Source organism: Narcine bancroftii, chromosome 9 (assembly GCF_036971445.1).
Source record: "Narcine bancroftii isolate sNarBan1 chromosome 9, sNarBan1.hap1, whole genome shotgun sequence".
NCBI classification, from domain to species: Eukaryota; Metazoa; Chordata; class Chondrichthyes; order Torpediniformes; family Narcinidae; genus Narcine; species Narcine bancroftii.
The window spans coordinates 91,910,179-91,935,791 of record NC_091477.1 but is presented as its reverse complement, the minus strand read 5'-3'; the positions used below and the strand labels follow the sequence as shown (position 1 = coordinate 91,935,791).

At 39.3% G+C, this 25,613-nt stretch overlaps 1 protein-coding gene and 1 long non-coding RNA gene across 14 annotated transcripts in view; one reads left to right on the top strand and one right to left on the bottom strand.

Annotated features, from left to right (window-relative positions):
• The window catches only part of LOC138742441 (uncharacterized), a 98,921-nt gene that overhangs the window by 68,296 nt on the left and 5,012 nt on the right, over nt 1-25,613 (top strand). For 12 of the 13 annotated variants that reach the window (XM_069896846.1, XM_069896845.1, XM_069896851.1 and 9 more), the window contains one exon: nt 21,176-21,280. The exons of the other annotated variant lie outside the window; for it this stretch is intronic. In XM_069896846.1, coding sequence (XP_069752947.1) covers nt 21,176-21,280 — 105 coding nt within the window. The remainder of the gene's footprint in view (nt 1-21,175; nt 21,281-25,613) is intronic. 13 annotated transcript variants of the gene reach the window in all.
• Nucleotides 683-3,851, bottom strand: LOC138742442 (uncharacterized). Its single transcript, XR_011344177.1, has 3 exons — nt 3,707-3,851; nt 2,797-2,860; nt 683-860 (listed from the first exon to the last, which is right to left on the bottom strand). It is a non-coding gene; the product is annotated as an uncharacterized lncRNA (long non-coding RNA).

Below are 25,613 nucleotides of genomic sequence, written 5' to 3'. Positions count from 1 at the left end.
GCTTCATTTCTGTGAGGGGCGCTGGACAAAGTGGCGACTCTCTGTCTTCCTTACAGTAGACAAAGTTAAAGAATTCATGTATGTTACATTCTAAATGAAGTATTAGGTGACAATAATGAAAACTTTTACTTTACATTTAAGCCAAATTTTTCAACAATCAGTTAGAAAAGATACTAAAACTATGAAAAAGATCAGATACATCCTTAATGTACCCATTAAGGTGGATTTTTTTTATTGTCCATTTTTCAGGCTACAGTGACGTAATCATTGTGCGTATTTCAAATCTTTTTTTTGTGTTTGATTTGGTTATAAACAACCAAAGCATGTGTTTGGGGTAAGGGAATAGTATTTTTAGAACAGTGTACACCAGAGTGTTTACACCAAAATGTTACATAAAGGTAGGAGTACACTGTACTTATAAAAAGTAAAGGAATGTGAAACCTTTGTTATGTCAACTTTGATGTAAACATTCAATCTCTATGACCGTTGTTCTATAAGGATAAATATTCTATATTAGTGATAGAAAATAACAACCTTCAAATGATTTCAGAGCAAATCAATGAGTTAAGAATGAAGAAATTTGAAATATAAACATTAAATTATTCCTAAACAATAATAAGATTCTTTTAAAAGATATTGCATGAAACAGGTGTAGACACTACCAGTAACCACAGAGACAAGCTGAGGGAACGATAGGCTTTAATACACAGAAGAATCTTACTGGCCCGGATCCCAGGAAAGGAATGGTGACAAGGGAAGAGGTGGCTTGACCTTCATGGCTCACGACCATGGGGGAGGAGTCATAGGGTATGAGTCATCCGTGGGTGGGCCAGCTCCATATATACAACCGACGATGATAACTATATACAATGGAGGAAACATATCACCACAACCAGGGAAAATTATTAAGCTAAACAAAAAGACCTTGAGTCTGACATTGTATCTGGAATTACAGAGTCAAAACATCTAAAGAAACCATGACTCAACAAACTAAAGTTAGAACTGAACATTTTGGTGAAAAGAAAATCATCATAAATAATGTGAAAGTGCTCCTTTGCATTCTTTGGATCTGAGCTCAATCAAGGTTGTAAAGTACATGCTCAGTGGATTCTTCATCTCTCACTAAGTTCAATGCAGAGCATATGGAGACATGAAAAGCTTAAAATATACACAGTGCTGAATCATCCCTGGATGATTCTAAAACTTTCAATAAAATGGCTGCAACTCAGAGAACAATTTATCACAAGTCAGTCATTAAATTGGTGACAAGAGATGATTGAGGGCTTCAAGAGGAAGTCAAGGGAGCACTTACACTTTGTGAGGTGTCTGAGGAGGTTTGGTATGTCACCAAAGATTCTCAGACTTCTACAGATGTACTGTGGAGAGCTTTCTGGCTGGTTGCATTACTGTCTGGTATAGAGATGCCAACTCTCAGGACAAAAATAAACCCCAGTGGATTGTTAACTCAGCCTGTGACATCACAGGCACCAGACTTCACTCCACCCAGGCTATGCCCTTTTCACTCTGCTACCATTGAGGAAAAGGTACAGGAGCCTAAAAGCGAGCACCCAGCAGCACAAGGACAGCTTCTTCCCCACTGCCATCAGATTCCTGAATAATCAATGAACCAAAGACACTGTCTTACTTTTCATGCTCTATTATTGTTATTTTTATTTTATATAGTAATGTCATAAGATGGTTGTAATATGTATGTTTGCACTATGACGCTGTCACAAAACACCGAATTTCATGACTTGTTTATGCCAATAAATCCTGATTGATTATGAACTTTAAATTTACAAACTTTATTCACAACCAACAATGCTGAATTATATGGTGGTTTTACCAGATTGCAACTGTTCCTCCTCTTCATATCACAAAGATCATTAGCCAGTCTACTAGGTTACCACTGAAGCTGGGAGGTGAAATTTCTCCCATTTATCAAATCAGCTACAATTGATAAGTCCAGATTGAAGGTTAATTGTTTCCCTCATAATATGTGTTAGATTGCTCAAAACTCTAAGCCATAATTAATCTTTTTCCATTTGGCAATTAAAAATCACACACACGCGCACACACATTCCGACAAAAGACTCCTGTGTGAAACAGTCTCGATCTAATGTATCTCCACATGTCTCTAAGCAAATATTTGGAATTTTTTTTTAATTATTTTGTTACTATTAATTCAAGTTGTTATTTACTCTACATAAAGATAAATAGTCTTAATATTCATTCTTTAAAAACTCTATTTAATAACAAATTATATATTTTCTCTATCAAGAGAACTAATATCTAAGCTTCTCCTCATAACCCATGTTACAGGCATCTGGAGTGAAACACCAAAGTCTGCGAATGCTGGGATTATAGTAAAAACACAAAAATGCTGGATAAACTCAGCATGGTCACATAGCGTCCATACAGTATATCTTGAAGAAGGGCTCAGGCCCAAAATGTTGGTTAGATATCTTTACCTCCAATGTGCTTTGACAACTATCTGGTATTATTCTGATGGATTTCTGATGGAGTGATACTTGCATTTCTTAAGAATTGCCAGAATGCAATTAAATAAAAGTTATTTTATTTTAACAATTCAAAATCAATCTGTTTTTAATCCAGCCAAATTTTTTATTGTAGATTTGACAACCAACCTCTCTGTAGGCCAAAAACAGCAAGTAATTTCACCTGTCCTCTTGCAATTATTGAACCCACTTATACCTTGATCCACACCTCCCACCTTGGGATTAGATTGCTATCTTTGAAATCATCCAACCAAATCAAAACTTCATATTCTCCTACCTGGCAACCACTTGTTAGATTCTTTCTTAGGCAGGCAGCTTGTTGAACAACATAATTCAGTTACCTTTTGGAAAAAAATGCAAGATTTAAATGCTGCAGAAACTCCAGGAAATCTTTACTTCCAGGCTTCCCATCTAAAAATCCATTTCTCCTCAATGATCAAAGTAAATATAAGGTTCTGTATGTTTTCACGATAACCATTTTTCCTTAATAATACATGAGATGTTATACATAACAACCTCATTATTCGATAACCAATGCTTACTGTAAATGTAACATTATTTATTTACTCTATTATGCTGAACACATCAAGAATATTGTTTGCTATTCTTGAGTAAATTTTCTGACAATGAAGTCAAAATTAGATGTGATGCATTTCTCCCTCAGTTGTTGAAATACGTTTTCTAACTGCTGGACTTATGTTAAATTCATGAACATTCTGTTCATTATCCCATCAGGTGACATATTTCTGGCAATTCAGGCACTATCTGCTGATGGTGAATCTCTATCTGCCTTACAGCAGACTAAATGCAATTTTATGTAATATTACGTCTGTTTTATTAAATGACCATAAAGGAATTTTTAATCTTGAATAATGGACTGGATTTTGCAACAAGGCCTAGCAGCATTTGTCTTTATAAAGGAGGAATCTGGCCTGCATTTTCTAACACAGTTAACCATGGAACTGGGTTTTGCAGAAAGTTATCCTTCTCTGTCACAAACTACACTTTTGCAGTTCCCCCAGCGCCCTTGATTCTTAAAGGCCTGCAGTGGTATGAGCTAGAAGTACTTGCCCACTGGTTTCAATTGTGACATCATCATGACCACTCTTTAATGCCAACATTATCTAGGAATAGATTAAATTGACAATTTGTCAATTTAATCTGATGTGTTAGGCTACTTTATGTACCTTTTCTGCTTTTGGTTCTTCTCATGGATGCTTTATACTCCCTGCAGAAGCAGCTATGGTAAAACAAACATCCTTTTACTGTCAGTCTCCACTCAAAGCCTATGAATTTCCTCAGAGCAGCAATTAGGAAGATGAACAGGTTCAGATACAGCTGTATATAATGATGATGTTCAGCCCAGTGTAACAATAAGAATATTGTTCAACATTGCCCCTTTAATGATTGGTCAATGCTGGGAAGATATTGAATTTTTCACAACAAAACTCACCTTACACCATCTTTACATAATAGAACATGGATATCAGAATATATTGCTTTTCAGTTCAAAGGCTTGTAATAGCAACAAGATTAAGCATATACTTCAGAGCAAAGATGAATGAAATAAAAAGATGCTTTGATATTTCAGGAATTTCTCAAAAAGAATACCAATGATTGAATTTTGTAATTCTTCATTGTGAAAGCACCTGCAGTTATGGAACTGGAGAATTTACCACTGTGGTGAATCTCAGGATATAGATAATGTAAAATTATTGTATAGAATTTCAAAGACAGGCCTCCATTAAAAATTTCAATGAAACATTCGGTGGTTCTATGTGAAAATGTTAGTACACTGAAACTTTCACTTTCTTGTTGATATCTGGACTAGAATTATATCAAGATGCCAATTATGCCACATACAAACATGCTGCTTACATGAAATGACAATGCTGAGCACTGAAATTGTCTGATAAACGTTAAGCCAGTGGAATTTAATAAAATACGTCTATGTGGTTTCAGTATCTGGATTTCCTTTGTACAGCACAAAGAAACCTCATTATTTGAACAAAAATAATTGCAATGATTGTTAGTACTGCAAACTTGTTCTCAGTGCATATTACAATTTGTAGGATATAAGAGAGAACGAGAGAAGGATTGCTTCAAATGAATTGTACTAGCAGTTTCTGAGCAACTAATCAAGGACATAATGACATTATAGTACAATATAAATTGGACCAGGGACTATTATTTCTTTGAAGCTTTATCCATTCATCAAAAAGTCAAAGTGAAATGTCACATTATCTCAGTTCTGACACATTTCTTATCTGACCTGAGATAATTTTATCCACATTTTAACTGAAAATGTGAACATTTCAACGGCTGTAGCCTTCATTTTTGTGAAGGACATGCAGCATGGTCCATATGGAATATTTCTCTCTCATTTCACTCCTAAAGTACCTGGGGAGGGACTGGCATTGATCACCATTGCAGAGCAGAATACAACCATCAGCTGCAAGTTGTATTCACCACTGTGAATTTCTCTGTGGGAGCTGATTGTGCAGAGATGAGTTTGTCATTTGTCTATTAATGCTTTCATATTCATTTAGCATTGGTGATTTATGCAAATAACTACCATGAATGCCTAATTTTTAAGATAATGTTGCCTAATTTTTGAAGGTTGATGGCATGAAGTACTCAACACAGCCGGCAGGAGACGAACTCACATTAGCACTAAAAATGCAGCATGCATCACATTAGTCTCGACATCATGAGTGGATTCCAGTCTCTAACCCTGAAATAGATGTTAGGTCAAGTGCATATGCTAAAAGAGATGGCTGTTTGCTTGTCTGGTGCTCCCTCTGGAAACAGGTGACTGAATTTGAGAGAACAAAATCTATTTACAACTGATAATAAAGGAATCACTATTGCCCATTGCGAGCAGGATAACTCATTTAAAAAATCATTGACTGGGGAACATGGTGCATTGAGTGTTCCTTTTGACCCAGTGCTAAAACAATGGATCCACACCACCCAGAACTGCTGCCATCAAGAAATCATTCAGCGTTTTCCCCAACCAAAAGCCTTGGATGAACAATGAAATCTGGAACCTGCTGAGAGCCAGATCACAGGATTGAAGTTGAGAGATCTAGATCAATACAGAAGGTGCAGCCATGACATACGAAAATCTATCTCCCAGGCGAAGTGTAGATTCTGGATGAAAATGGAAACAACAAGGGAAACTCAGCAGCTGTGGTAGGGCCTAAATGCCATAACCTGCGACAAAACCTAATCTGGTGAAGTAGCAGAATAGCAAACCTTCGCTCCCAGAGGAAGTCGATGCCTTTACAATCGATTTGACAGTAACAGCAAAGCACCGCACCTCCACACCCCCACATCCCCTGATGATCCCATCCTGTCCCTATCTGAGGATGACATGCATGCTGCCTTCAGAAGAGTGAATCTGACAAAAACATCAGGACCAGACAGAGTACCTGGGTGAGTATTAAAAATCTGTGCTGACCAATTTATCAATGTATTCATGGATATCTTCAATATCTCACTCCAGCAGGATGTGGTACCCACCTGTTTCAAACAGGTGTCAATCAAGAAGAGTGTAGTAACCTGCCTTAATAACTATCAAAGTGTTTAAAAAGGCTGGTGTTGAAGCATATCAGCTCCTGTCTGAGCAGCGACATGAATACATTGCAGTTCACCTATCGTAGCAACAGGTCTGCAGTGGATGCTGAAATGATAGAATGCTAGTGATCCTCCTAGAGGGAGTTTGTGGTTGGATTCAAGATGGATGCCTCCACACAGTCTTGAGTCTATAACTAATAATATATAGTTGTTTTAAAAGAGCCCAAATTTCTTTGTTACAATAAAGAAACATCATATGGTACCAGGAATGGAAGAAATACCCAGAGTGTGCAGAATGAGAATCAGTCACTAGTAGCAGAGAAATGGAAAGTATGAAGATCCCTGATGCTGTAAATTGGACTGGAAATGTTGACCACGAATGGAGATTGTTTAAACAAAGATTCATGCTGTACCTGCAAGGCATTGGACTTGATAGCAAACCTGATCCATGGAAGTTTGCACTGCTACTTACATGGCAGGATCTCAAGCACTAGAGGTTTTCAATACATTTGTTTTTGCCGAGTCAGAAGACCAGGGCAAATTCGACAAGGTTATCAAGATGTTTGATGAACACTGTTTGCCAAAGAAGAATGAAATATTCAAGGGATTTCACTCATGCACACAGCTGCAGGGAGAGAGAGCTTTGATACTTTTTAACTGACTTGAAATTACAAGCAAGAACATGCAATTTTAGATCGCTTCAAGATCCACGATTAAATTGTGTTGGGGATTCAAAGTAGAGAGGTTGCTGTGAGAGACAGGGCTTACCTTAGCTGGAGCTGTGAAGATATGCTATGACAGTGAATTAGCACTGCAGCATGCAATAAGGTTTGCTGAGTATGGAAACACATCAGTGAAAATGAAGGCATAGCCATAGCCAGTGTGTGTTACACAAATAAAAAATGAAATATAGGGAACAACAAAAAGATGGAGAGACATTCAATTACAAATGATGTGACACTTAACATGCACCAAAACAATGGAGCATTGAGAGAGAGAGAGAGAGAGAGAGAGAGAGAGAGAGAGAGAGAGAGAGAGAGAGAGAGAGAGAGAGAGTGATTCATTGGGGAGATTGTTCTTTTTTCCATCAGTTTTCAATAAACATTACATTTGGTATGTTATGTAATTGTTGCTTCTCAATAAACCATTATATATTTTTTTCCAACTCTTGACTAGTTTGGGAAGGATGAGAAAGATGAAATGTAATACAAATTTTATTTTGCTTTCTCAAGGTTATGCTTGTGGTATACGTTATAAGACATTTCTACTATTCCATTTCCATGTCAGCCAACAGTTTCTCTTCTTTTCTCCTAAAGATCAACAACCATCTGCTAGTCACTGTTCCCTCATGATTTTTTCCTGTGTTTTGGGCTGCACATTGCTGAGTATTTCATTCTGTTGAATCTTAGCTCCATGGACGAGTTCATTCCTATCTCAAGATAGCCTTTGTGTAGAATTTGCATGTTTCTCTATGAACCCAAAGGTTTTGTGAAATGTGCCCCAGTTTACTCCCAGAGCCCAAAGAAGTATTGTAAAATACCCTCACAACAAATTAATGGCTAAAATAATCAAAAGGGGGTTAATGGGATGTAGATGAAAGAAGATGTAGCAGAGTGCAATAAATAAGAAGAGGAAAGGGCCTAATTAGCAATTAATCCCAGTAAGCCACCACAGATCCAAAGGGCTGATTGGTCTCCTCCTAAATTGATATTATATTATATTGACCTTCATAGTCCACAGTCATTGTCCATTGTTTTGGTGAGACTACTCCATGAATATTGGGTGCTATATTCATCTCTTTAACTGAGAAAAGAGATTCTATCTGGAGAGAGAGTTCAGTGATGTTTCACTGGATGGATTCCTGGAATGGTAAGATTGATGTATGAAGGGAAATTATGCCAATTAAGGTGGTACTCAACAGAGTTTAAAGATTGAGAAGGGTTCACATTTATAACAATCCAACAGCAGGTTGGACTATGATAAGGTTTTTAACAATCTGCTACATGGTAGGTTGATCCAGAAAGCTAGATCACATGGGATCTAGGGAAACCAAGCCAATTTGGCTTCGTGGAAGGAGAAAGATGGTAGTGGAGGGGATTGATTTTAGATTGGAGGTGTGTGACTAGTGATGTGTCTCAGGGATCGGTGCTGCATTCTCTGTTGCTTGTGATATATATTATAGATTTAGAAGAGAATATGGATAGTATAATTATCAAGTCTGCAGATGAGAGCAAAATTGGTTGGTGATATGATGGATAATGAAGAAAGGTTACAACTATATAATAATCAACTGAGAAAATGGGAAAAGGTATGGCAGGTGGAACTTAACTGAGAAGTTAGGGGCACTGAACAAGACAATGTGACAACTCTCTGCCTTGTAGTTACAAAACTTAAAGAATTTCATTTATGTTACATTCTAAATGTACTAATACATGACAATAATGGAATCTTTACCTTTACAAAAGTGATGCAATTTGGGATGCTAAACCAGGGCAGTGATAGGCAAAGCCCTGGTGAGTTTTTTTGAATTGAGAGATCTCAGGAACAAATATAGTTCCATGAAAGTAGCAACGCAGATAGACGTGGTGGTGATGGTGGCGTATGTCATGCTTGCCTTCATGATTTGAAGCACTGACCCCAGAGTTGGGATATCATGTCACAGTTGTACAAAATATTGGTTAGACTGCACTTGGAGCACTGCATGCAATTCTGGCCGCTAGACAGTAGCCTGTATCCAAAGTTCTGAATACCAAAACAATCCAAAAACTGAACGTTTTGGCGGCACTAACATGATATCACAAGTTGAAAAAAGTTTATCACTTGACTTGCCCAGGTGGGGTACTGATGCTCTGTTATAGTTGCAAATTAAAGAGTTGAAGAGAAAGAACAAGATGATAGTGGTGGATTGCAACAAAATGTCTATTGGTAATTTACTGTCAGGAAAGGAGTGTGTGTATAAATATATATATATATATATATTCAAGCGCTGAAGAGCTGGCTCTGAATTGGCAACTAAAGCGGCATTGTCTGCAAAGAGTAGTTCACGACAAGTTGCTCTTGTGTCTTGGTGTGAGCTTGCAGGCGCCTCAGATTGAAGAGACTGCCATCCGTGCGGTACCGGATGTAAACAGCGTCTTCATTGTTAAGGTCTTTCATGGCTTGGTTCAGCATCATGCTGAAGAAGATTGAAAAGAGGGTTGGTACGAGAACACAGCCTTGCTTCACGCCATTGTTAATGGAGAAGGGTTCAGAGAGCTCATTGCTGTATCTGACCCGACCTTGTTGGTTTTCGTGCAGTTGGATAACCATGTTGAGGAACTTTGGGGGGCATCCGAGGCGCTCTAGTATTTGCCAAAATCCTTTCATGCTCACGGTGTCGAAGGCTTTGGTGAGGTCAACAAAGGTGATATAGAGTCCTTTGTTTTGTTCTCTTCACCTTTCTTGGAGCTGTCTGAGGGCAAAGACCATGTCAGTAGTTCCTCTGTTTGCGCGAAAGCCGCACTGTGATTCTGGGAGAACATTCTCGGCAACACTAGGTATTATTCTATTTAGGAGAATCCTAGCGAAGATTTTGCCTGCAATGGAGAGCAGCGTGATTCCCCTGTAGTTTGAGCAGTCTGATTTCTTACCTTTGTTTTTGTACAGGGTGATGATGATGGCATCACAAAGGTCCTGAGGCAGTTTTCCTTGGTCCCAGCAAAGCTTGAAAAACTCATGCAGTTTCCAATGCAGAGTTTTGCCGCCAGCCTTCCAGATCTCTGGGGGGATTCCATCCATACCTGCTGCCAAAATGTTTGGCCTGGAAGTCAGCCTGAAGAAGACTGAGGTCCTCCATCAGCCAGCTCCCCACCATGACTACCAGCCCCCCCACATCTCCATCGGGCACACAAAACTCAAAACGGTCAACCAGTTTACCTATCTCGGCTGCACCATTTCATCAGATGCAAGGATCGACAACAAGATAGACAACAGACTCGCCAAGGCAAATAGTGCCTTTGGAAGACAACACAAAAGAGTCTGGAAAAACAACCAACTGAAAAACCTCACAAAGATAAGCGTATACAGAGCCATTGTCATACCCACACTCCTGTTCGGCTCCGAATAATGGGTCCTCTACCGGCATCACCTAGAGCTCCTAGAACGCTTCCACCAGCGTTGTCTCTGCTCCATCCTCAACATTCATTGGAGCGACTTCATCCCTAACATCGAAGTACTCGAGATGGCAGAGGCCGACAGCATCGAAACCATGCTGTTGAAGATCCAACTGCGCACGGTAGGTCACGTCTCCAGAATGGAGGACCATCGCCTTCCCAAGATCGTGTTATATGGCGAGCTCTCCACTGGCCATCGTGTCAGAGGTGCACCAAAGAAGAGGTACAAGGACTGCCTAAAGAAATCTCTTGGGGCCTGCCACATTGAGCACTGCCAGTGGGCTGATATCGCCTCAAACCGTGGATCTTGGCGCCTCACTGTTCAGCAGGCAGCAACCTCCTTTGAAGAAGACCACAGAGCCCACCTCACTGACAAAAGACAAAGGAGGAAAAACCCAACCCCAACCCACCAATTTTCCCTTGCAACCGCTGCAACCGTGTCTGCCTGTCCCGCTTCGGACTTGTCAGCCACAAATGAGCCTGCAGCTGACGTGGACATTTACCCCTCCATATATCTTCGTCCGCGAAGCCAAGCCAAAGAAGATATATATATTTACACACACACTTTTATATTTACACAAACAAGTTAGCCAATACATCAACATTAGTAAAATTAATTGTGCAATTATAATAAATGTGCATTGTTTAATAGCCATTGAAGGAGCATGATGGCAAAACAGTAAAAGGATGGCAGTTAAGTATTTCATCAACATCTTTCTGAAGAGATGGGTACAATTGAAAAGTAAAGGAAACTATGATAATGCAAATGAGATGAGGAGCATATTAATTTGGATATTAATTTGGATATTAATTTTGGAAAATTGAGCACTAAGAAAAGGGCATTTTCTGGAAACCATTTATGGGAGGCATCTATGTGTTCCCAACAGTATTAATATTGGAGGACATTAAGTAATTCAAGAAATTGAAAGTGCATGGTAATGTACGCAATACAATATACTTGGGAAATTTAATCAATCAACCTAATTTGCTTAGTGTGGAGACTGCATCCACAGAATGTGTAAGAGATGATGTCTTAAACCCTCAAGAGAAATGGCAGATTGTAGCTCATTGTATAAATAGAAAGGATCATCTGAAAGCTAAGGAGCTTTGTGGAAGAGGGATCATAATATAATAGAAATTTATGTGAACTGAACGTGATTAAAATCAATCTGAAACAAGGGTATGAAATCTAAAAAAATATATGAGAATATATTAGGTCTTAATTTGTTCTAATATATTATAAAATCACATTGAAAAGCATAAAAGTAATTTGGGAATGGATAACATTTTAATAATCAATGCACAGTTTTCAAGATTGTTTTTAAGGATGAAGATCAAACAGAAAAATAATCCAGCCATGTCTGACATGAGAAGTTAAAGATAATAATAGATTAAAGAAAAAGGACTGTTAAACCTGAGGACTGGGAATATTCATGAATTTAGCCAACAGGAAGAGATCATAAAATGATGTTATCCTTACAGAGTGAGACGGGAGAATAAATTTTGGAGCATAAAAATGGAACAGAGAAATTAAATAAATAGAATAAGATGGAGAAAACTGTCCTAAATAATGGAAGATAAGTCAAGAATGAATGAAAATTAATATAAATGAACATTAATGTAAAGAAAATATTGGAGAAGTTAATGGGACAAGAAGCCAGTAAATTCCCAGAACTTCATGACCTGTATCCCAAGGTTTTGAAGGAAGAGGCTACTTACACCCACAGCAGATGTAATTGTCACTTTAGACACCTGCAATAGCTCTGAATAGGCCATTCTCAGAGAATGTCCGCAAATATATTATTAAGTATGTGATATCTGGGAACTTACAAAACAAGAATATGATTGGGCATAGGCAATATCGTTTTATTGAATGTAAATTATACTTGATAAAATTGCTAGTGTTTTATGGTCATTTTGAACTGAGATTAAAATGAAATTCTTTGCCAAAAGAGTGATAAATACTTGGAATTCTTCATCTAAATTTCTAAGATTACATTCAATTCAGAGGTCAGTAGGTTTTTGAATACAAAAGGAACTAAGCAATGTAGGACCGGAACATCAAGGTAGTACTGAAGTATAAGATCATCTTATTGAGGCAAAAGGAGCTGATTGGCCAACTCTGCTTCTCTTTCTTAAATCCTTATGTTATCTGCTTAATCATTTCTTTTGTACTGGACTAAAATATGAAGAATCAAGTATGAAAAAAGAAAAATTATTTGCCCCAAAATTCTTTAATTATGTGCCATTTGACCTTATTTAGTGTAAAAGTGCTGACAAAAGAGAATAAATCAGCTTTTTGAAATTTCTCTCTAATCTCTGAAGCTAATAAAACAAGATTTCTGGACATTGTGCAATGACACCACACATATTGCTGTTCTCCATCTGTAGCGTAGATAAAAGCTCACACGACTGGAGGAAGAACTAATGCTTTTATTAGCTTAAAACACAGGTAGGGTTCATGAACAGGCTTCAGAGGGTTTCTGGGTTTAGGCAGGAAACCAGTGTTATATACAGGACCCTGGGGGGAGGGGCCAGGAGCCAGGGTCAGTTGTCAGTACAGGACACATCTAGTGAATCCCAGTTCACTACATTCACCCCTTCCTTCAGAATTAAGGGTCTGTGGATGAAGAGAACAAGGATCAGAAGCTGGTAACAGATATAGAAGAGAAATATTTACAATACTATTTACAGATTCAGGTGGTCCGGGGGTCTAGAGATCCTGGTGGAGCGCCTTAGCACCGGAGGGGGGACCTTGGGCTCCATGAGTCTCCTGGTCCACCTGTGATGGAAGAGTAGTGGATTGGGGCTCAGGGTTGACAATAGAGGGGGGAGGGGGTTTCACTCTCCTTCTGAACTGAGTCCCCTGAGGCCCTGAGTGGGGTTGGGGAGAAAAAGCTTGGTAGCTTGAGGGGCATCTGAGGAAACAGATCTCCTGTTCCAGCAGGTGCCAGGTATCTGATGGAGATGGTGTCCTCCCTGCCATCCAGGTACACAATATAGGTGTACGTGGGGTTGGCATGGAGCAGTTTCACCCTTTCCACCAGGGTGTCTCCTCACGTGCTTCTTGATAAGGACTGGACCAGGACTAATGAGCCAGACTGGGAGTGTAGTCCCTGATGCCGACTTTCTGTTTCAAATGGAATCATGAACTCATGAGGAGTAGCATTGGTTGCAGTGCAGAGTAGTGACTGAATTGAGTGGAGTGCGATGGGGAGGACATCCTGCCAGTGCGAGTCTGGAAAGCCTTTTGGTTTCAGGGCAAGTTTGACTGCCTTCCAGATTGTGGCATTCTCTTTTTCAACCTGCCCATTCCCCCGGAGGGTTGTAACTGGTAGTCCTGCTGGATGCAATGCCCTTCACCAGCAGGTACTAACGCAGATCATCACTCATGAAGGCTGATCCCCGGTCACTATGAATATAGCTGGGATACCAGAACTGGATGAAAATAGAGTCTAAGGCCTTCATAATGGATGAGGCGGACATGTCAGTGCATGGATGGCGAACAGGAAGCAGGATTACTCGTCTATGACCAAGAGAAAGTAGATGTTCCCGTTCGTGGAGTGGAGAGGTGCCTTAAAATTGATGCTCAGCTGTTCAAAGGACCTGGATGATTTAATCAGGTGCTCTTTCATGGGATGAAAAAAGTACGGCTTGCACTCAGCACAGACCTGCATGGCCTGGTCGTTTCCCTGACGTCTTCTATTGAGTAGGGCAAATTGCGGGACTTGACAAAATGAGCCATGCAGATGACCCCTGCATGGCAGAACTCATTATGTATTGTTCACAATTGATCCTTGTGTGTGGAGGCACAGCATCCCTTGGACAAGGCATCTGGAGAGTCGCTACGTGCCCCTGGCCAATCGACGATGTCAAAACTGTAAGTGGAGAGTTTGATCCTCCACCTAGCAATTTTATTATTCTTGATTTTTCCCCTCTTGGTGTTGCTGAACATGAATGCGATAGAGTGCTGGTCTGTGAGGAGCGTAAATCTTCTACCAGCCAGGTAGTGCTTCCAATGGGTTATGGCTTCTACAGTGGCCTGAGCCTCCTTTTCCACAGACAGGTTTCAGAGCTCGTGGCCTGAAAGCATCCATTGAGAAAAGGCAACCGGCCTGCCCACTGATTGAGAGTAGCAGCCAGGGCTACATCCAAAGGATCACTTTCCACTTTTCCACTTGGAAAGGTACATTGTCGTCTACCGCGTGCATGGTGCCAAGTCAGTAGTAGAAAATTGAGCACCGTCATACTGAGCACTGGCGCATCTCACAGCAGTGTGCTCAGCCTGCACCTGTTCACACTACTGACCTATGACTGTATTGTCAATCTAGCTCCAACAGAGTCATCAAGTTTTCAGATGACACAACATTAGTTGGCCTCATCAGCAACAAACAATGAGTCGTGCTACAGAGAATTGGTGGAAAAACCTCAAGATATGGTGTGAGAGTAACAACCTGAGTCTTAACATGGACAAGATGAAGGAGATTATCATGAATTTCAGGAAGACCAGAAATGACCACCCTCCACTACACATCAAGAACTCTTTAGTGGAGAGAGTAGAGAGTGTCAAGTCGCTTGGTCTTCACTTACTTAACTAATGACCTATCATGGATACACAACATCTCCTCACTTGTCAGGAAGGTGCAACAGTGACTACTCTTCCTGAGAAGACTGAAGCAGGCAAGGGTACTGGCCACCATTATGACAATCTTCTATAGGAGGATGTTCTGGTGGTCTGTATCACAGTGTGGTATGGTTGCAGCATAGTAATGGATTGGAGGTCAATCCACAAGACCATAAGAGTGCCAAAGAGGTTCACTGAAGAAGACATGTAAAATCATTGAGGACTCCACACACAGCATTTTTCAGCTGCTCCCATTGGGAAAGAAATACATGTGTATTAGATCCAGTACCACAGGACTGAAGAACAGCTGCTTCCCATGGGAGTGAGAATGGTGAACAACCAATGGAAATGGTCACGCTCACCATCTGAGACTCTCATATTCATGAAACAATATTTATTAATTCATTTGTATATATGAAGTCTTGTCCTGCATATGTATTGTTTGTCTATGTGTGTTACATCGGGTTGTGTGTCTGCATATCTCACACCGAGGACTAGAGAACGATGTTTCATCAGGTTATATTTGTGCAATCAGGTGACAATAAACTTGACTTTACTAATAATACTTCAATTAATTAACATCATGCACAAATATTAAAAACTAACAAACACAGTGTCAAAGCAAAACTGAAAGATAAATCAACTGTGAATCAATATAAGTACTTTCTGTGAGAAAATGCATAATGCAACCAATGCACATCAAAATAAGATTTTTTGCCTTACAGTTAATGTGTATAAATGACTTATGTGGCATGCAATATAGAAATAAAAATATTTCTGGAGCAAATGTTGCTTTTAACATTGGTCTTGAAGGATTCCCTATTGTGAGCATTTGACCTGGCATTTTTCAGCGCAGTATTATTTCAGCTGAACAAATCAAATACAATTGCTTTCATTTTTTGTTCCAGTCCATCAAATCATGGACCTTCCATTTAACCCTGCAATACACTGACTGGTAATATTTGACAGCACACTATAACACTGACCCATAGCTGTACTTTAACAAAAGTAACTACTACACTTGCAATTCCTAAAAAGAAAACCGTTTGGGGAAGAAGAAAAAGAATGACGATCACTTAAAAATATAGACTGTTTAATGAGGGATCCAAACTATATGATACTAAGTTTTGCACACTTATTCTATATATGTTGGATGATACGACGGTTTGCAACACTTCAATAGAGGAGCTGGAGATTTAAATGCTTCTTTGAGAGAAGGCGGGAAACAATAAGGGAATGGCACCAGGAAACTGATCACCGTATATTTTGGCATATGTCAAGTTGTAAAACACTAAAAACACTTTTACGCTGAATATACTTTGAGACTTTAAATTCACCAAAAAACATCGACATGTAAGTCGATGTTGGAAGCACCTCCTCACCGCTGGTGCTGCCGCTCCTTGACACCTTCCCACCACTGGGCGCCACTATAACTGCTCCTACCTGGGACCCTGATATCGCTGTCGCCACTTCTGCCGCTTAGGCTGAGGTTCCTGCTCCCGCCGGGAGCACAATGTCACTACTCCAGCACCATTGATGCTCGTGCCCAGTAAGCCAAGGGTTTTTTTAAACTTACTTAATTTACAGCTTTGTTATTTGCGATTGGGGTGTTTTCAAAAATGTTGAGTTGTTCCTGGAAGCCCTGGACAGCCCAAAAAATGGGGGTTGACTTATACGTCAGATATAACATACTATTAAAATTAGGCTAAAAAGAGGGAGGGGGGCGGGGGTTGACCGATCTGCTGGTTAACTTATACTCCCAAATGCACAGGAATAGAAAAACATGATGACAATTGTTGGGAATTTTCTTGTAAAGCAGGTGCCTTAAAACAATCTGATCAATAAAAATGATGAAGAGATCAAAGTATATCAATCTCATTATCTTTAAAATTATAACATTTTCTAAAATTTTTATAAAGTGTCATAATATCATAATATCTGTGGTTTCTTCAGCCAGTACTATAAGTCTTATATTACGCTTTTAACTTTTAATTAAGTCTAAAGTTCAAAGAACTAAAAGTAAAAGAGCTAAAAACACGCAGTATCTACTTCAGGTCAGAAACCCTTCATCAGACTTGTGAAAGAGCGAAACATTCCAACATTTCTGTTTATATCTCAGATATCTAGCATATGCATTTTTTCTTAATTTCCTACAAAAATTTAACGGTAACATGATAAAAAATATCCAAATAAGGCCAACAATCACCAGACATGGATGTCACCTTTTAGTGTATAACCTTCCTGTTATTTACTAAAATGAATTGACACATTAGGTTCAACACAATCAGCTAGCAATCTGTGCCATCATCCATACAAATACGTGTCGCCACCTGAAATCAGATCAACACTGATAGTCCTTTTTCTTTCTACACTGGTCCTTTAGTTTGATTTTTCAATCACCTCTATCAGTCTGTTATAGTCCGATGCATTGGTCAGATATTCATGTCATTTGTTCTCAATAATGCAGTGATCTTTACAAATCTTTGAACATGGGTGAAGCCAACTAGTTATTTCTCAAGTCAGACAGCCAGTTACAACTTTGTCCTAATTTGAAAGCAGACTTTTCTCCAAAACAAATCCAGTTGCCTACCTTTGTAGAAGTCCAAGTGACTGTATTATTCTGAGATTATATATACTGTTGATGCTACTCCAGTAAGTATCAAATGCTTTTTTTTCTCTAAAACACACCAACTTCTGGCATAACTAAAATCCTGATCTCTTGAGTAGGTAATGAATTCAACATTCCAATCCCTAAGATACCAAAGAAAGAAAGCAGCATCCATGCCAATCATGTGACTGCTTGTGAGATATTTCTTTGGCTTGGCTTCGCGGACGAAGATTTATGGAGGGGTAATGTCCACGTCAGCTGCAGGCTCGTTTGTGGCTGACAAGTCCGATGCTGGACAGGCAGACACAGTTGCAGCGGTTGCAGGGGAAATGTACATGATGTACCTGTAAAGAGAACTCGTTGCTTGAACATTATTTGAACATTAAGAAAGCCTCAGAGAAGTGGAATGCAATTGCCATGTATTTACTATTTAATGATATATTAATTAGCCAAAAGGTTTCTGTAACAGTTCTGAAAATGAATCGAAGTATTTCTGTTCAGGAAGAGCAAGCTCAGATCAGTGTTGTTACCAATGTCACATGTATATAATTCTGCAGTAACAAAAATAGATCCTTCCAACAAGCTATATTCACTCGCGTCTCTGTCCTGGATTGAAGGCTGAGCAACAAAGGACTGTAGATTATGTCTGATATGACCCTAGAATTCATGAATGCAGACAGCCAAGAGATATTGCAGATTGTAGTCAGGAAGTGGGGAGCAACAGAGATTTTTTGTCCATTACTTTGAGGCCCTTATGAGAATCTTAGAACAGAAAAGAGATCAAATGTAGTATTTTTGATTAATTACTCAACTGTACTTAAAATTATTTTAATTGTTTTAAAACATCTTTGATATCGGAGATATTTAAAAAATGTCACAGATCCATAACAGCTTTTATTGAAGGAGGCAATCTGCCCACAACCCTTGTCTGCCTGTCCTGAGTATGGAGACTTCTACTTAAAACACTCTAAACAAATTAATATTTGGCAATATCTAGGTACCCGTGATGCCTCAAAAATAGGTGATAAGCCATTTGGACATTGTAATTATCTTTACGGAATGATGTGCCATATTTAGAAGACAATTACCTGCTTCATCAACGGACATTAAAAGAACTGCTGGAGAGGAAAGAAGAAAATATTTTTTTCTTAGTTTAAAATTTCTCTGATGCAAACCTAATTGAATCAGTTAATGTCCTGGAAGGTTTTCTAACATGATGAAGTTTTGAGGACAAACTTGTACTCAGGCTTGGTATTTGTACTGTGAAACCAAGACCGCTTGGAAATTGGAGGAGCAACACTAATTTTCTGTCTTGGCACTCTCAAGCCGAATGGCATTAATATCAACTTCTTTGGTTTCTGCCAGTCTACTCCCTGTTCCTCTTTCTTCTCCATCCCTCTGTCTTCTTTCCTTCAGCTCTTTATCCCTTTCCCTCTCCATTCACATGGCCCTCCCCCTCCCCTTGTTTGCTGGTGTGCCCTCCCTCCTTTATCCACCAATTAACTCCTGCCTGTAGGACTGTGGTCCTCCCCCTGCACCTCCTCCCACCATTTGCTCAAGCCCAAAATATTGGTTATGGATCTTTATCTTTGCTCGATAAAGTACAGGTACTCACCAACGCGCCCTTTTCTACTTGCATCTATCCATACATAGGACCAAAAAATTATTTAGAAAATATGTAAAATTTACGTGGTTTATGTTGTATTTGACAAACTATAACAGGGATACAGGGCATATAGGAGCCAAAATGTGCATATTTCCCTTGTTAGTCAGCATCCGGCATCTTGGCACATGCGCAAATTCAATATCATTAGGGCACTTAACTTGCGCGCATGCACCAACTAAGCTCCAATATGCGAACGCACTGCGCATACGCCAACTGAAGGCTCACACATGCGCACAGGAATCAAGAGGGCTGCGCCCAGCCTATGGACTAACAAGGTAAGTACGCAATTCTGACATCCATCTAGTCTGAGATATGACCCATCCTTTGTCAGAATTATGGTAGTAAGTCGGGGAGTAGCTGTACCCTGTTTGGCCTGTTGAGTTTCTCCAGCATTGTGTTTTGACTTCAACCATGGTGTCTGTCTACTTTTGTATTTATCTTTGGTATGTGGACGAGCTGATGTTGGGAAGTCCTAGGAAAGTGAGAGGGAGTATTTTGTTAGGAGTCTTCTCACTTGGCACTGCTCCCAGTGTCTCTTTTGTGCCTGTTTCTTCACATAGAGCACTGAAACTCACAGTTTCAAACCACATTCTGCATTGTAGGTTTACACATATTAGACTTTTACTATCCAGAGCAGCAGCCTTGAGGAGTGCCTGCGATGGTATCTTTGCTGGATAGGGTGCTCGTGCTGCTGTTGGATTTACTCTCCATATTCTCCCTCATTGGAATTCAGAGTGCCATAATGCAATGTGAACAGACCCCTCTAAGTCTGACAAAGTCTGAAGTGCAGATCAGAAGTCAATCTTCCAAAAGTGCTGTTGTCTCCTCCACTGTTGTCAAAGACATCTTTCTGTGCATCTTCAATAAAACCTTTTTGAATAAGTGAGCAAGAAAGCAGCTGAGATGATATAACCATGTTTCCTAGTCCAGTCTGAAACCTTTCATTTGGGTTTACCTTTTTCCTTGCTTCCATCAGCTAGAATAAATTATTTTACTAAAGTAGTGTTAATATCATTATAATAGAAATATTGGTAGATTAGTATTATCAACTCATTGATCCCAAGGAGATTATTGATAGCAAAACAATGAATTTTGTGACATGTTCATGAGAATAAATTCTGATTCTGAGCAGTGTAGTTACAATTTTAACTGCTCACCACCTTTCCACATTAACAATTCAGGCCACAGGGTTAGTTGCAACAAAAGAAAATGAAACAAGCAGACTACACGTTCTATTAATAAACTCTGCAATAAATAATAAGATAATCTGAGAATCTGGATGGTAAACACAAATAAGGGATGAACACTGACCAAGATTCCAAGAGATCTTCTTCTCACTTCTTCAAATAGTGTGCTGCAATATTTTATAAATGCTCTAAAATAGTAGATATTGATCTAAACGTTCTATCTAAATGGGAACAGATTCAGATGAACATCTCAGACATGGGTTATGAGCCGGTGATGTGATCAAACCATAGAAGAAGAGCTTGAGCCTGTAAACTTCAGAGTTGGAAGCCAAGTGTCAAATTATGAATAGCAATGCGGCTTTGGTCAGCCATATTCTTGGGAAATCTGAAGGTGTCTAATTTTGAATAATTTGGCGCAGAAATTTGAGCAACTATGATGCATCACAAAGTATTCATTTATTATTCAGGAAATGTTAAGGATGCAGCATTTGTATAGTTGCATCTGTTTAATGTCACAGCCCAGAAGGAAGATTGCAGAGATTAAAGAATTATCCAGACCTACTGTTCCACAATTAAATTGTGTGCTGACAATAAGATGCAGAAATATAATTTTATCTATTGACACCAACAGGAGATTGTAACAGAGGCTTATTTTTCTTGAAGTAAAAGTAATGCTTATTCCTCCTATTTTTGAATTGTTTGTTTCCCTGGATTTCTACTCTTTTCACTTCTTCCATTTCTCACAGTATTAGAGGAATAGTCCAGGAGTTTATAATAATAACCTTATATTCCCATAAAGAGTTGTATATTGATGTTCCCAATTTTGTTTTTGGTTATTGAGAGCTACGGTGATTGGTGTAGCACGAGGAAGGCCTCACAGAAGAGATTGCAGAAAATTACATTGCAAGGAAAGGAACCAGAATCTTTCATCAATAAATCATTACAGGTAAAAAGCGAAAATGAATCAAACTTCAGAACAAAAATAAAAAAAAGAAATTTCATTGATTCATGGTTAGATGAGAAGTAAGGCAATAAATTTTCTTTATGTCAAAATGAATGCCACTCTCATCTTCCATCCTTCCCATAAATATTAATTTGGATAAAAGAACAGATCTATAATTTTCTCATTGTATGAGATCAAACATGATATAAAATATGAAACAGAGAATTAGCTAAAAATAGAATTGTAAACATCTATTCAAAATGGTTTGATGGTTGGTTAATTTTTAAATGTTAAAAATTTTGGTTTTTAAATCAATCATTAAAATGTCAAATTCACCACAAAAGGTTAACAGAGATGAACAGTGCATGATGAAGGGTGAATCCAAGACTTTGAAAGTGAAACCCTATCACTTAAAAGTGACAATGCAGGTCAAAACGGTAGTGAAGAAGGCATGTGCTATGCTTGTTTTCAGAGGATGGGGCATGGAATATAAAAGTTGGGACATTCTGGTGAAATTATTTAAAGCAATGTTTAGGCTGCACTTGGAGTTCTTTGTGCAGTTCTGGGGACCACATGATTAGAATGATGTTGTTGTGCTGGCAAGTACAAAAGAGATTGGATATGGGAAGAGAATGGATAGGATAGGCTTGTCCCAGAGGAGATTGAGCGTGACCTAATTGAGTATATAAGGCAACTGGGATTAATCTAGATGGCTAAAAGTTTGGCATGGATGTAATGGGCTGAAGGGTCCAGTTCTTTGCTGTACAAATGTACGATTCTATGACTTTAAGCAATACAAAATAATGAAATTTCTAAAGCAAAGATTATGAGAGTAAAATTTGAAAAAAAATTACACATAATATATATTAATTGTCTTAACAAATTAAAATAATGAGTCAGAAACAAATAAATTCTTTAAATGGGAAGTTTATCCAGTGAGTTACTGAGGTTTGCTAACTAGAAAGGCCCATTTAGATCCTAGTCACTCCTGAGTAAGTGGAGTACAGATGAGAGTAAGTGGAGTACAGATGAGGGAGGGCTCCATCTTCAAGAAGTCATAGTACCCTGTAGTTGGAGCCATGGAGGTGGAGTGGCCAATGGCATATGCCCATTTGTACTCCATGGGTTTTTGCTCAAAATGCCCATGTGCACATCTCAGGTAAAGAACGTGAAGATAAAATCTGGTAATTCCCAGCATGATAGACTCTTTAGGAAGGGACTATCAAAAGGCAGTTGTGAACAATTGGTTCAAAAATAAAACTACACCTTCAGTAGAATAGGGGAAAGAGAAACTTTGGTAATGAACCAACTCACTTTAAAGGGTGGTTGGTGGTGCATTAATTATTATGCTTGCCTTAAGGCTTCAGAACATGGGTTCAATCCTGACATTGAATGTTGTCCATGTGCAGTTTGGTATTCTTTCCATGGTTACTCAAGGGTGCTCCATTTACTTTCAAAGTTCCAGAAAGAAAAGATGAATTATTAAAGGAAGTTGGCAAATAACATATAAAAGGATACTAAGAGGTTATTTTTAATATATAAAGAATAAAAGAGAGAAACTGGTAGTTATAGAATGATGTTGGGGAAATTATAATGGGTAATAAAGAGATGGCAGAGGAATTACATGAGTATTTTGCGTCAGTCTTCACTGAGGAAGACCATAGCAAAATACCTGATAGTCAGAGGTGTCAGAATAATAAGGATTACTAGAGAGATGGCTAAAGATAGATGGCTAAAGATAGATAAGTCTCCTGGACAAGATGAGAAGCACCCACAGATTCTGAAGGAGGTGGCTTTGGAGATTGTGGAGGCATTCGAATTGATTTTCCAGAACTCAATAGATTCTGGCATGGTTCTGGAGGATTGTAAGGTTGCAAATGTAGTTCTGCTGTTTAAGAAAGGAGGGAGGCAGAATAAAGGAAATGGAGGCTTATTACTCTGACATCAGTAGTTGGAAAGTTATTGGAGTCGACCCTCAAGGACGAGGTTATGAAATATCTTGAAGTGCATGACATGATAGGTCCAAACCAGTATGGTTTCATGAAGGGTAGATCTTGCTTGACCAAGGGAGAGACTGTGGATATTGTGTATTTGGATTTCTAAAAGGCCTTTGATAAAGTGGTGCTGCACAAGAGGCTGCTTAATAACATGGAATTACAACAAATATATTAGATTGGGTGGAGCATTGGCTGATAGGCAAGAAAGCAAAGGGTGGGAATAAAGGGATCCTGTTCAAGTTGGTTGCTAGTTACTAGTGGTGTTCTTCAGGGGTTGGTGTCAGGGCCATTTCTTTTAACAATATACATTGATGACTTAGATTATGGATTGAATGGTTTGTGGTGAAGTTTGTTGATGTCACCAAGATAGGTAGTGGAGTAGGAAGAGTAGAAGAAACTGAAAGCTGGCAGAAAGACTTGGACAGCTTAGGAGAGTAGCCAAAGAAATGGTAGATGAGATACAATGTTGAGAAATGTATGGTTGTACACTTTGGAAGAGGAAATAAAAAGGCAGATTATTATTTGGATGGGGAGAAGTGCAAAGGGACTTAGACATCGTCATGCAGGATAACCTTAAGATTAACCACCAGGTTGGGTTGGTAATAATAAAAAGTGAATGCAATGTTGCCATTCATTTCAAGAAGAATAGTGGATAAAAGTGGTGTTGATAAGGCTCCATGGGGCACTGGTGAGACCTCATTTGGAATACTGGGTGCAGATTTGGGCCAGTTATCTTAGAAGGGATGTAATGATGTTGGAGAGAGTACAGAGAAGATTTACCAGGATGATTCCTGGAATGGATGGGCTAACATATGAGGAATGTTTCTTGGCTCTTGGATGTATTCATTGGAGAATAGAAGAATGAGAGGGGATCTCATAGAAACATTTTGAATGCTGAAAGGATTAGATTGAGTAGATGTGAATAGTTGTTTCCCTTGGTGGGTGAATCCAGGACAAGAGGGCACAGTCTTAGAATTAGAAGGTATCCATTTAAAACAGAGATGAGTAGAATTTTTTTTTAGCTAGAGGATCGTGGATTGTGGAATTAGTTGCCACATACAGCTGTGGAGGCCCAAACATTGGGGGAGTTTAAGGAGATTAGTCAAAGTATCAAGGGATATGAGGAAAAGGCTGGAAATTGGAACTATAAGTGAGAACAATTTAGCTCAGGATGAATTTATGGAGAAGAGTCAATGGGCCGAATGACCTACTTCATCTTGTGATCTTGTGATTTCTTCACGTTCAGACCACAATCAGTATGGATTGGCAAGAACACTATCTCCATCAGTACTTAGCCTCCTACTCTACTTGCTTTACACCTATGACAGTGTGGCTAGGTATGACAACAACATCATCTACAAATTTGTTAACAATACCACTGTAGAGGGTAGTGTAAAAAGGTGTAATGAGACAATATACAGGAAGGAGACTGGAAACATGGCTGAATGGTGTAATACCTTCCACTCAATGTTACCAAAATCAGAGTTGATTGTGGACTTTATGAAGGGAAAGCCAGAGGTATATGACCCAGTGATCACTGGGTGATCACAAGTGGAGAGGGTGAGTAAATTTAAATTCCTGTAGTCACTATCACAGAGAACCTATCCTTGACCAAACACACTAATGTCATTGTGAAGAAACCATGTCAGTTTGGATAGGTTTAGTATGACATTGAAAACCTTGGCAACTTTTACAGATGTTTGGTGCAAAATGTGCTGACTGGTTGCGTCATGGCCTGGAATGGGGCTAAAAGCTCTGCAAAAGGTAGCAGTCACAGCCCAGAACATCACAGGCAAAACTCTCTCTACTATAGGTACATGATCCTTTATCCGGAACCCTTGGGGGAAAGTGTGTTCCGAATTTTGGATTTTTTTGGATTTCGGAAAGCCCACCCGAATTGTGCTGCCATATATACCTCCACCACCTTCCAGTCGCCCGGCCATCTCCCCCAACCACCGGTCCCTCATCTGCCTCCCCCAAGCACCGGCCACCCAGCTGCTTCCCCCATGTCCCAGCCCCTCAACCGCCTCCCCTAAGCACCGGTCCCTCGGCCGCCTCCCCCAGTGCCGGCCGCCTCCCCCAAGTGCCTCTCTCCCCACTTACCGGATTTTGGAGCTTTCTGGATTTTAGAAGTCTGAATAAAGGATCGTGTACCTGTATTAAGAAAATGTACATGGATCACTGGAGAGTAGCAGCTATCATCAAGGATCCACTCCACCAGGACATGCTCTTCTCTCACTACTGCCATCAGGAAAGGGGTGTAGATGCCACAAGATTCTTACCACTAGGTTCAGGAATCATTGCTACCCCTCCACCATCAAACTCCTAAACAAACTCAA